This window comes from Ursus maritimus, unplaced genomic scaffold, assembly GCF_017311325.1.
Source record: "Ursus maritimus isolate PB19 unplaced genomic scaffold, ASM1731132v1 scaffold_13, whole genome shotgun sequence".
In the NCBI taxonomy this organism is placed as follows: domain Eukaryota; kingdom Metazoa; phylum Chordata; class Mammalia; order Carnivora; family Ursidae; genus Ursus; species Ursus maritimus.
This window is the reverse complement of record NW_024423675.1, coordinates 34,126,715-34,139,459: the sequence shown is the minus strand read 5'-3', so window position 1 is coordinate 34,139,459 and position 12,745 is coordinate 34,126,715. Positions and strand designations below refer to the sequence as shown.

Genomic DNA, 12,745 nt, shown 5'->3' with positions numbered 1-12,745 from the left:
CTTTTTGTAAATTATTAGGAGAACTAATCTATACTTACAGTGAGGGTTTGTGTGTGGTCTAAAACCATCTAGCCATATCTCATCTAAAACTTAACATCTGACTTATCAAACATTTCACTAAATCCCTAGGTAATTCCATTTTAAAACACTGTTATTATTATTTTAATTTTTAACTTGACCATACCCAGCTGGATCATGATTAAATAAGTATCATCAATCATGAAATAATAATAGTAACAATGATAATAGCTAAACTACTACCCACAATTCTTTATCTATAATAACACAGCAATAAAGTCCCAGGAAAGATCACAGTTGAGAAAGACAGTGCCTTCAGTAACCCCATGTCTTTGCTAATTTCTCCCAAGACAAATTCTGACAGCAAAGATCTATTTCCCTAAAATGACCACAAGTATATAGCTTCACAGCAAGCTCCCCAATGCTTAGTAGTGCCCCACATATAACAGGCACTCATACATTTTCTGAACTTGTGAATAAATGAAAGGCTGTTGAATAAAACTGCTTCAATGCCAGAAAGAGAACAGAATTACATCTACATCTTAAAAATGTAAAGGAATTTCTTCTTGATATAACACAGACCAAAATGAAAAGAATAAATAGCAGACTTGAAAGATGTCTTCCTTTTGTGGAGCAAAAACCTGAGTGGGTAGTATATGAAAGAAAACTGCACAGATTCCACTCACACCCAAGCTGACTGAGAGAAGTACCAGTGAGGATACGTGGGGGTAATATCTACAATTCACCACTGCCTCCAAAACCAACTATAGCACAGGAGAAAGGGCAATGAGCAATGGTACAGAATATTCCTTGCTATTTCATAACAACTGGGTCCTTCAGGTACAACACACCACAGCCCTGACTCGCTCTCCATCTGAGCAACCATGCAGCCAAGGTTTGTGGGCTTCAGCTACCTGGAAAGAGTTCTGGTATGGCACTGGAACTTCTTTCTGCACTATCTCCCAATCCAGACTTGACTTTTGTCCAACTTTTCCAGCTTTAGGTTTTAGATTATTTTTATTGCTTCCTACTCTATGGTGAACACAGGAAAAAAAATTCTGTACATGACTGTATTTGGAAATATGCTCCATTTTCTTCTAGAGATGCATTCGAAAGTATGTAGGGGTGAAATGACATAATAATTGGGATTTACTTCGAAATACTTCAGCAAAGAAAAACCAACAAAGACTGATGAAGCATTATGTGGCAAAATCCTGCTAACTGTAGAATCTGGATGATGGGGAATTCTTATACTGGTCTCTCTACTACTGTGTAAGTTTGAAAATCTTCATCAAAAAGTGTTTTCTATGAGAGGAACAAGCCTCACCTGATTATCCATATCTTTGATGACCAATAGGACAGGGCTGTCTAGCGACGCTGACTTCCGATAGAGAGTTTTCAAACTGGTCCCATGCTCTAATGTGCTATATGCGAGTCTCCACGGATACCCCTGTACCCTCGCTGGAAGGCGTCGGGCCAGCTGCAAATCCAAAGATGGAGAGGTAAATATACAATTTGCCCACAAATCTGATAAGCTTGTAGCACAAAGCAAGTATCTGAGGTACTTGCTCAAAATCACACATGTTTTACTCTGACAAATATTTGTAAGTATAAACCAGGAAAGAGAAGGGGAAAACCACCGCTTGATGGTGCTGCCTTGGCATGGATGCCACCCAGAACATACATTCCCTCTCGGGAACTGGAAAGAGGGGTCACTAGGCAACTATGCATCTGAAGATACAGTGCCTAGCTTGATAGGAATTAGACACATGCTCTCCCTTTTACACTTCAACCTGACCTTCACCAAACAGTTCATGGTTCTCCAGTTGTTCTTTCTAAATGCTCATAAGCTCAGAGCTGCTACTGACAACTAACTGGATCCTCCCACAGAAGAATAAGAAAACACAGGTGTTTTATGCTAATGGTCAAATGCAGTCTGTGTTCATCTTGCTGTATCTTCACCTACATTAACATTTAGCTTAAACTTGGCTGCCATAAATACCAATAATGCATATCTCTCCAAAAATACCAACAAAGGGGGCTATGAAGTATGGAAGTCTTCAGAATGCTTAACATCAGTTGTAATATCAGCATGAACCCCATGTCTGTAAGTGCTTGGTCAAGTCTCTTGGCTTTCTTGGGCCTTCACAGACTCATTTGCAAATTGAGGGAGTCGAACTTGATTCTTTAAGGTCTCTGAAATTCAGGATTCTAACTTGACTAAGGGGAGAAATGCAAGAGATTCCTTATTTAAGTTCAAATACAGCACATTACAGTATTTCATAAAACTGAAGTAACAGACTTTCAGAAAATATAAAGTGAACAAAGGAAATCACAGAAAAAGGAAAATGACTCCTAGTGGTTGGTAGTTTTCGTAAAGCTAGTCAAGTGTATTTGCTATATAACTTTTATTGAGCCCAATAAGTTAAAACTATTGGAACTCTGTAATGATCACTAGGATAAATTCAGATCCTTTTTTAAGTGTTAGGAATATGCATTAGGACTGTGGTAGGACAATTTAAAAATTGTGTTGATGACAAGAATGGCTTTTCATTCAGACTTGGGAGATGGATACAGTTCCTGGCCAAGTGCCCAAACTCCCGAGAAGGTGACAGGGAGTGCTAATGTAACTTCTCAGAAGAGGACAAAGGACACCAAGGTTGGTTAGGCTGCTGGTGTTCTCCCTTTAAAACCTGGCTCTTCCTTCACCCACTGAAAAGAGCAAATGGAGTCAGGGATGGGAAATGCTTCTGTCAGGCCTGGAAGACCCCTGTCCCAAGTCCCCTGGGAGAGCGCACCTGCTCGATGTGCATGTTCTCCAGGAGTGCGCTATGCGGCTGCAGGACCGGCAGGGCCACCTCGTCATCGTCTTCATAGTAACTGCAGGTGCTCTTCCTGCGCTTTGCCTCCTCAACCGTGATGATCTGAAATGGAGAAGAGAAGCCCCCAAACTTGATGTATTTGCTTTTCCTTCGCCTGCTAAAAACAACCTCAGGTACACAACTGCCTGTAACAGGTGGAGTTTTAACAGTGGGACATAAATTGAACCAGGACTTTGGGAAAAGGGCTAATTTCAGCTACAATTTCTGAACAAATGCAGAATTTAACACAGTTCGGCGGAGACACTTAATACGTACAAATTAAAGTCACAGGTTTTCCACTTTTACTACTGCCACTGAGTGCTGAGTGTGAATTATTATGTGTAACTCCACAGGTGACTCATAACCTTGAAATGCCCTAAATTATTCTCTTTTAGCCTGCATCTAAATGTGAATTGTTAAAGGACTAATCAGCAATCATTCTGTAAGTCTTCTAGAAATAGGGAAATTGGGAGGATAAGGATAGTTTTTTAAATCAAGACTCCTAATGTTTTCTCTCAGGCTATGGCACAAAGCAACAAACCCTGATAGAAATAACAAATGGTAACATCCACCAGAAGCAACAATATAAAGAAACACAAAGCTTTAGGCTAAATTACAATTAGGCTACATTTTTTTATGTACAATTCAGAAACCATCAAAATAACCTTTCCTTCAAAACTGAGAAACATGATTTTGTACACATTTATTATTTCATTTTAACTATGCTTATGAACGAGCAAAGTCAATTTCAACTTAAAAATCTATTTTTTGTCCCTCCTAACGTCTGGATAAATCACTATATGATTTTGAAATTGAATGATACAGTGACTAATTCAAGCAAAATACCTGGGTACTAGTATCAGTGACTTTTGCATTATAGAGAAAAAGCATTTACGTTACATTTAGTGAAAGCTGCCAGATAACACACTCAATTTCCAACATGCACAGTGACAGATATAAAGTACCTGGTACCGTCTGAGCCAGATTTATAGGTAAGGAAATTAACTAATAAATTTTATTATCTTCTCATGCAGGCTCTCCCTAAAATCCTGTCAAAAAATCACAAACGCAGCATTTTAAATGTATTAAGTAAAGCACATGTTTTTAGTGAACTCTACATTTAACAGAGGTACAAATAGGGCTGTGGAATGAAAAAACTAAAATATGGATTTTTTTTTTTTTACTCCAAAGAGAAGAGACAAACCACATCATATCCATCTCCCAAACAAATAAAATACCTGCTTCAGTTGAAATGTCAGCACATCCTTTCTAATTAGAAGGCATTTTGAAACATACCGAGTGGCGGATCTCTGAGGAGCCACCGGCACCTTATTAGCTCTCCAGGACTTCAACATACCTTCACGAAAGGCTCTTGGTCCGGTCTGGCACAATAGAAAATCTGAATGTTCAAGGGCAACCTTCGGATTCTCATCCTGATGGGGGGAACTGTCTTCTTGCTCTCTAATGAGAAACGGCTTTTTCCTTGCTGCCAACCACTGTTGCTTACAGCCACGCTGAGCTACAACTGGTTTTGCTGTATCTAGTTTCCTGCATAATTGAGTTTCTGTTTCCCTTAGGAGAGGGTTCAACATTTCTACAGGAACACACCCAAATTAGGATTTAGAGCAAACACACACTTCCTGTCAGGCATAGCTGTGAGGCTGTAAAATGACACTTTCACCTTTGAAACGGTAGTTTCCTAACTGCAACAAAGCTCCATTGGTTTTGGGTTTGTTTGGTTTTTTTCCCTTTTTCTTATACTTTTCTTCCTAATTGTCCTCTGGCTAAGCTAGCTCTTCTAGCCCTGCCTTTTCAGAGTTTTTTTCAGTACCTTCTCTAAAGCTAAATTTCCTTTTCTTTTTATTTTTTTGGATTATTTATTTATTTACTCATTCATGAGAGACAGAGAGAGAGGGGCAGAGGGAGAAGCAGGCTCCCTGTGGAACAGGGAGCCCGATGTGGAACTCGATCCCAGGACCCTGGAATCATGACCTGAGCCGAAGGCAGATGCTTAACGGACCGAGCCACCCAGGCACCCCGCTAAATTTCCATTTTAAACTTTATGTATGTTGCCAGACATAGGTTTGAATCTCAAAGGAAGGATAAAAGGAGCCTTTACCCAAGGTAGGTTCATTATACGTAGAACAATGGCATTTCACTTCAGTACCACATCATGTTTGTTAGATCTGAGGAACTTAGAATGGGAGAACATCTGGTTTATATGAGGCTGAGAAAAATGTCACTTTAGATTCAGTTTTTCAAAAGAGCTGGCAAAAGAACACTGACCTTCTTACCTTTTAGGATATTCATCTTAATGGCTAATAAGCATGATGAACCCTCCTCTACTTCCCAGATCAGATGGCACAAGGGGTTGGAAAAAATGTTGATTACCATTGGATCAATTTTCAATGATCTTTCTGTGACTCTTCCAGATCTAAAATGGCCTTTCCGTCTTGGGTACTGCTGAGGGGTCAGAGTGCTATTGCAGAGCCCAACCAGAGGGGCGGTTCTAAGGAGAACTCCGGCAGATACTTAGTGACCAGACCCGGGTCAGCTACAATTTATTTTCAATGCAAGAACCAGGACACACTCTGGGGCAGACTCAATTGGATTCTGTGCCAGTGAGACTGCATTCTTTCCTTAGTACCCGACACTTCACAACAGCTAGCATTTACTGGCTGCCTCCTCTATGATGGCAAGTGCCAGTTACTTTGCCAGACTTGGGGACACAAAGCAGTCCCAGTCTCAAGTGGGTGAGGAGACAACAGAGGGACATTTATTATTTTTTTTTAGATCTATTTATTTTAGAGAATATGATTGGGAGGGACAGAGAGAGAGCGAGAAAGTCCCAAGCAGACTCAGTGCTTAGCTCGGGACTCAATCTCATAAACCCAAGATCATGACCTGAGCTAAAACCAAGAGTCTGATGCTTAACCAACTGTACCACCCAGGTATCCAAGAGACATTTATAAATAAATGAATGCCATTCCATGTAATACAAATGCTAATAGTAGCATCTCAAAGGCGAGTGGGGCTGCCCAGAGAGTTCGGAGATGGCTTATTCACAGAGGTGATGGGGCTTCCGTGTGAGAGCAGAGGTCGGGTGTGGGGAGATGCCCAGGTGGAGGGTACAGGAGGACAACTGAGCTGAGTTCTAGGTTCACTATGGCTTAAGAACAGAGAGCAAGAGAAGTTGAGATGAAGCTGGGGAGGGACAGAAGTGGAGAAAATAATAGTAATCCATTAAGAAGCTTAGAACTTACTCTAGAGGCCACTTTTTCTAAAACCCGGCTATTCCTCAAAATCATCTAGGAGCTTTTAAAAGCACAGATTCTGACATTCCTCTCCCAGACCTACTGAATTAACGTCTTTAGTGGTAGAGGTCTAGGATTCAGTTAAAAAAAAAAAAAAATCACCAAGTGGTGGTTCTGATGATTGGCCAGTGGGTAATGATAGCTATAGGCAATGGGGAGCCACTGAGTGTTGTAAGCATGGGAGTATATGTTCACATGCGTTATTTAAGCAAGTAAAATAGCCAGAACATACATGAGAACTTTAAATACGATGAGGGAAACATCAGAAATCATTAAACACTGCTGGAAAAAACTATTAAAAGTATTACCTATCATGTATCAATAAATCAACTGCAGATTGAGTGGAGTTTAAACTGATACAACAGGGCCACCCATACCTAAAAACACTACAGGGAAAAGAACACAAACAAAAAACATAAGTAAAATTAGAAGACAAATAGCCACCTAGAAAAAAAATCTGTCAAAAATACAGGAGGGGCAGCTGGGTGGCTTAGTCGGTTAAGCGTCCAACTCTTGAGTTTGGCTTAGGTCATGATCTCAGGGTCTTGAGATGGAGCTCCGTGTCAGGCTCCACGCTCAGCACAGAGCCTGCTTGTCCCTCTCCCTCCCCCTACTTGTTCTCTCTCCCTCTCTCTCTCAAATAAATAAATGAATAAAATCTTTTTAAAAATACAGGAGACAAGGGGCGCCTGGGTGGCACAGCGGTTAAGCGTCTGCCTTTGGCTCAGGGCGTGATCCCGGCGTTACGGGATCGAGCCCCACATCAGGCTCCTCCACTGTGAGCCTGCTTCTTCCTCTCCCACTCCCCCTGCTTGTGTTCCCTCTCTCGCTGGCTGTCTCTATCTCTGTCAAATAAATAAATAAAATCTTTAAAAAAATAAAAAAATAAAAAAAATACAGGAGACAAAAAATTAATATCTTTCATCATAAAGAACACAGTGTGATGAAATTATTAAGATTCCTTTAGAAAAATGGGGAAAGGAAATGAGTGGGAATCACGAAGAAAAAACACAAATAGCATATGTTTACATACGTACATATATTTTTTTCATTTATTCTATCCTCAACCAAGGAAATAAAAATTAAAATATACTGTTTCTCAGCTTCCAAATTAGCAAAGTTTTTTGAAAAGGAATAATAGTAGTAATACTTTCTGCTGGCATAAACACAAGAAGAGGGATATTCCTTACATTGCTGGCAAGTTAAGTTGTCATATATAAAAAACAGGAGCCTTAAAAAGTTAATACCCTTATATCAACTAATGTCACTTCTAGGAAGCTAAGAGAATAGTAAGAGTTGCAGATCGTCTCATCCTTGTGAAAAACCTGAACCAACAAAATGATTCCTAAAAGGAAATGTTAAATAAATTATAACTGAGATTTTAAGTATTCTGCAACCATTAAAATGAGGCTTAAAAATCTTTAAGATGATCCAATTCTCACAAGATGTTAGGTGAGAAAAGCCAGATACAAACCTATACATAAAGCATGAATGCATTTTACAAAAATAAAAGCATGACTCCCTACCCCCCACCCCCTAGATAACATCCTAAAATAAAAGAGAAAAAAAGGAATCGAATAAAATACACAGAAGTGTTAAGTGTGGTCACATATTATTTTTAAATGTTCTGCACCGTACTTTTCTGTAGTTTCCAAATTTCCTACAATAAGCAGGTGTTCCTTATATAAAATTAGGAAATAAAGCTTATTTAGAGAGACTATGTATGGGAGAACGGCCTGGAGGTGCCCTTGGGAGTCCAAGTGAAGGGTGCAGACAGGCTGACTGGGGCAGGTTTGGAGGAGGGAAGTAGAGGTCCCTACACCATGTAGAACCACAATCAATAAGACTGACTAGAGCAGATGAAGGAAAAGAACCTAGGATGATACCTAGGTTTCTAGCTCGGGACACCACTAATTAAAATGGGAATATGTGAGAAGAAGCAAGTCTGGGGGCAAGAGCAGTTGTATTGCACACACTGAGGATCAGACACCTGCTAGCTTCTGGGGGAGTGGAGGTGCCCCTTTCCCACCCATAAAGGAGGAGCAGTGCCCTTACGGTGGCTTGGCTTTAGGGTAATGCTCTTGTGCAGAGCTTGCTCCTGCATGGGAGGGATCGTGGCCAGCATTCTCCTACTCATCGCACTTTTGGACTCTCTGCCATATGGCAAGAAAACAGAGATAAGGTGGCCTGACCAGTCCAGCCACCCGTCTCTCCAGTTATCAGCACAAGCACAAGGAGCTTGGAATAGGCCAACTAATTTCTTCCTCCTTCTCTATCCCTTCTTTTTTCCTTCCTCTTCCACTGCAGATCTAGAGAGTATTCTCTAGAGGAATGTGCCCTCTCTTTCATTCTCCTCAGTGGCTGAGTCTGAAAAAGCGTGGGGCTGACTGCCCAGGAGCACACCAGATTCATCGAGCAGACCTTTCTCTCCCTGCATAGCTCTGTACCTTCTCTTCCTCTGGCGCTGGGAAGTGGGGCCTCTCCTCCCACTGGGATTGTCAAGAGCTGAGATTCAAGGATGGGATTAGTGGAGGGAGGCAGAATAGCCCTTAAAGAGGGCTGCTTTGGCTTAAGATACTCAGGGCTCATCAGGCAAGGATTAAGTCCCCAGTGCAATCTAAACCTTCTGTCTGGGACTCCGTATTGGAGCAAGAGACCACAGTCTCAGTAAGAAAAGGTACATTTCCTGGCTTTGCTTCATCTATGCACATATCTTATGGGGGCCTCTTGAGGAGAGCTGATGAGGTGAGGACAGGACTTGATATTCCTGGGTTCCTTGGCCAGAATACCTGTATCACCCCACCTCTGCCTCATGGACACTTCCAGCAGTGCCTGTGGGGCAGCTATGAGCCCTAGCATAGCAGCTGGGGGAAAAAGGTATGTGGTGGGGGCAGGTGGGGGGCTTAGCAGCACAAGCCACAAGAGTTGATGAGCTCATCCAAGGAAGATGTAACAGATGAGAAGGGGGCCAAGGGCAAACTCCTAGGGAACAGCATGAGAAAAGGAACCAGCGAAGTCGACTCAGAAAGACTGGCCAGAGACAGGAGCAAAAACCAGAAAAAAAAAAAAACCAGAAATGGTAGAAAAACCCAAGGGAGTTTGAAGAACCTGACAGGCTTAAGTACCTTCAAACAGTAGTTTCAAACAAGAAGCTCTGTGAACTGTGGGGAGCCAGGTAAACAAGTACATTGCTGGGCAGTACACGAGAGAGCTACGGACGATGAGCCGTGGGAGCACAGGAGGGGGAACAGACTGAGAGCGCCACAGCAGTGACCAATGAGCGGGTCCCTGAAGGACAGCAGGAGTTTGCCACAGAAAGCCGTTGTGCGTGCCCGCCGCACATTCAGGCCATGAGGGAGTGACAAGAAAGGAAGGGTGAGTCCAAGCACACATACAGAAGGACTCGGCATTCCAGAAAGGATCAGACCTAAGGGGCAGGCTTATTACCCTTGCTCATCACAAACTGGCAAGGTTCCAGCCTTGGAAGGATCCCACTGCCCACTTGAATCTAAAACCAGGCTGGGAGTGCTAGAGAAAATCACCCCTCACTGAAACCTGGGGCTACCAGAAAAGTCCAGTGGCCCTCAAAACCAGACAGCCACCCCACGACAGTCTTAATCAGCATTTTTCCTAGTCTCCATAACTGCTCTTTCATACCTTCTCCATATTCCTCTAACTCCTCCTTCGCTTCAGGAGATGCCCCTCCTTCCACTGCAAAGAAACCATTAGATGAAAAATGCCTCAATTCACCACCTTACTAAAGCTGCATTTTATCCGCACACATTCTATTCTTTTCTACTACCCACCCACCTAAGACCAACCCCATCCCTACCCCCACATTCCCTGCCGGTTCTCAGAGATCTGCTCTCCTGATCATTTCCTTCCTCATGCCCTTATCTTCTGTACCTTCTACTCGGCGTTCCTGCTGACCTCATCCAAAAGGTTAAAGTCTCTCTCATGAGAGGGAAAACATTCTCCACCTCACTTCTTCCAGCTCACCATCTCACTTCTACTCTCCAGAACCAAATTTGTGTTGTTTGCCCACCTATTAGTTCCACTTACTTATTTCCCACTCATTCCTTGAATCACTGGAATCTAAATTTTGAACTTGGCCCTTTAATGAAATGCTTTTGTCAAAGTCAGCAACTACCACCTCGGTTTTAAATCCAGAAAACATACCTCAGTTCTTATCTTCTGACTCCTCTGCAACGTAAGTCATTCCAACCATTACCACCCTCTTGAAACATTCTCTTCCCTTGGCTTCTAAGACAGGACTCTCGTTGTGTTCTACCTCCTTGCCTGGCTGTTCCTTTTCAGTTACCTTTGTGGTCTCTACTGCCTTTGGCCCCTTTAATGCAGGTGTCCTTAAGGGTTCTGTTCTAAGCTCCATTCCCTTCCCACTGTACGTACTCTCCTATGACGACCTCATCTACACTCATAACTTCAACTTTCCTAATGATTTCCAAAAGTGTATCTTGAGATCCTTCTCCTAAGTTTTATCCTCAGCTGTCTCTTGGACATTCTGCAGACACCTCAAATTCAGATTAAAAGCAGAATGCAGAGCTTTTTCTACTAAATCTAATACGCTTGCTATGCTCCTCTCTCAGTGAAGGGCAGGTACCACTACCCCTCGAATTCCCACTCTCAAAACCAAGAGATCAATCTCGACATCTTCCTTACTTTCCACATATAATAATTACTCACAAAATCCTGTATATTCCACCTTCTAATTATCTTTCAAAAGCACTCAATTTTCTCCACCCCCACAGCCACTCTCTCAGCAACCATTATCTCTCAACACCAATGACCAAAAGAGCCTCCTAATGGGTCTTCGAGACTCAAGTGTTGTCCACCTCCAATCTTTGAACATCTGCCAGCAAGCAAGAGCTCTCCGAGATGCACATGTGTGTATACTTCTCCAGAATCAAAACAGCTCAGTGCCTTCCCACTGCCTTTAGGAAGAGACACATGGCTCATAGGTCCTTTGTGATGTACCCTTGCTGCCTTTCCCTGCTTCGTTTCTTGCCCCTGCTTCAGCTTTGCACCCTATGGTCTGGCCACACTGAACTTCTGTTAGTTCATCAAATGCCCCACACTCTCTGTTTCTCCCCTGGGTCGGTCCTCTGCACAGACTTTCCTCTCTGGCCAGAACATGCCCTATGTCCCATTCCACCAGCGCTGCCCAAACTCCCCCTTCTGATCTTCGTACAGATCACTCCTTCTGGGCAGCTCTCCCTGACCCCCCCGGCTCCATTCAGGGGTCTGGCTCCATGCTCCTATAGCACTTGGCACTTGACCTACAATGGCAATTATCTTATTATATTGTAATGATTCATCTACACTGAATTCTGCTTATCTCATCCATTGTGCCCCTGACATGGGAAGGGCTTGATAAGTGCTCAAAAAAAATTATGAAGGGCTTTTCAGGCCACATTAAGGAGCTTGAACTTCACCCTGTACATAAAGGAGACAGTTTTTAAAAGGAAAAGTGAAATGACCCACCAGTGCGGCATTTATCTGACACATATAATTAGCTCAAACAGAGGAATAAAGTTATTCCCCCCCCCCCCGATAACTTCAAAAGTGCACAGGAAACCTAACTTTTTGCCAGCCAAGAAGTTCTTGGTATCTGGGCCCAAGAAGATTTTGATTACAAACTGTCACTTACGGACCATGACAGTCTAGCCCCTCGAGTGCTCACCTCCCAGCTCTTCGTGGTCGGCTCACTGAAGAAGTTGTCGATCATATTCAGTTCTTCCTTTTCCACCACCACAAAGCCTTGCTCTTTGGCATCTTTCCCATAGACGTCAGGAGACCACTGAACAAAGAACGTGTACAAGTGATCCACCCTGAAAAACACGTTCGTCATAGAAGTTAACACCAAATCCACTTTCCTGGCAGGCACAAGTAGGGACTTGAGCGCTCACAACCACCTTTTCCCTACTTGGCAAATCCATCTCACTAACTGGGAAATTTCCTAGTGTGAATATGGTCTCTACTAGTGCATTCCAAATTTGGAAAATAAGTCAAATAGAGAAAGCAGAAGCCCACAGACACTGAAAACCTGTCCTTCAATCTGAGGGAAAGATCAAGAGATGGGACATAAAACTGAACAACACAATGAAGGATTTATACCAAATATTTACTCCTCATTGGGTCTTCATTTATTGGGTACTTGTATTCAATGGGGAAAAAAACTGATGTGATCCTTTAGCTGGACAAGATAAACAACACTTCAGTGGGTTTTTATATAGTTGAAGCACTGTTACAATTTCAACAAAACACCTTTAATAACTACAAAGTAAATAATACGAGTTGTTTTAACATTAGAAGGAGACCTAATTTTATTGACATGGGAATGTGGTTTGCTTCCTATTTCTCTGTTCTCTCAGACATATTAACATCGGAAGGTACTGCAGAATCTAGAGAGACGGCTAATTTCCAAGCAGAGATTATTGCTCATTTTAAAAAGTTATAATTAGGTAAAAATATTATAACAATGTTGCTTATAGCTTGAATGTTTGCATCCCCTCAAAATTCATATATTGAAAC

At 42.2% G+C, this 12,745-nt stretch overlaps 1 protein-coding gene across 17 annotated transcripts in view; it reads right to left on the bottom strand.

Annotated features, from left to right (window-relative positions):
- Positions 1-12,745, bottom strand: part of NCOA7 (nuclear receptor coactivator 7) — a 153,458-nt gene that overhangs the window by 5,391 nt on the left and 135,322 nt on the right. For 16 of the 17 annotated variants that reach the window (XM_040627764.1, XM_040627762.1, XM_040627758.1 and 13 more), the window contains 3 exons: positions 11,895-12,042; positions 2,817-2,942; positions 1,346-1,498 (listed from right to left, as the gene is read on the bottom strand). In XM_040627764.1, the coding sequence (XP_040483698.1) occupies positions 1,346-1,498; positions 2,817-2,942; positions 11,895-12,042 (427 nt within the window). Of the gene's footprint in view, positions 1-1,345; positions 1,499-2,816; positions 2,943-4,236; positions 4,717-11,894; positions 12,043-12,745 lie in introns of those variants that run through there. The other variant, XM_008691136.2, reaches the window with a different exon arrangement.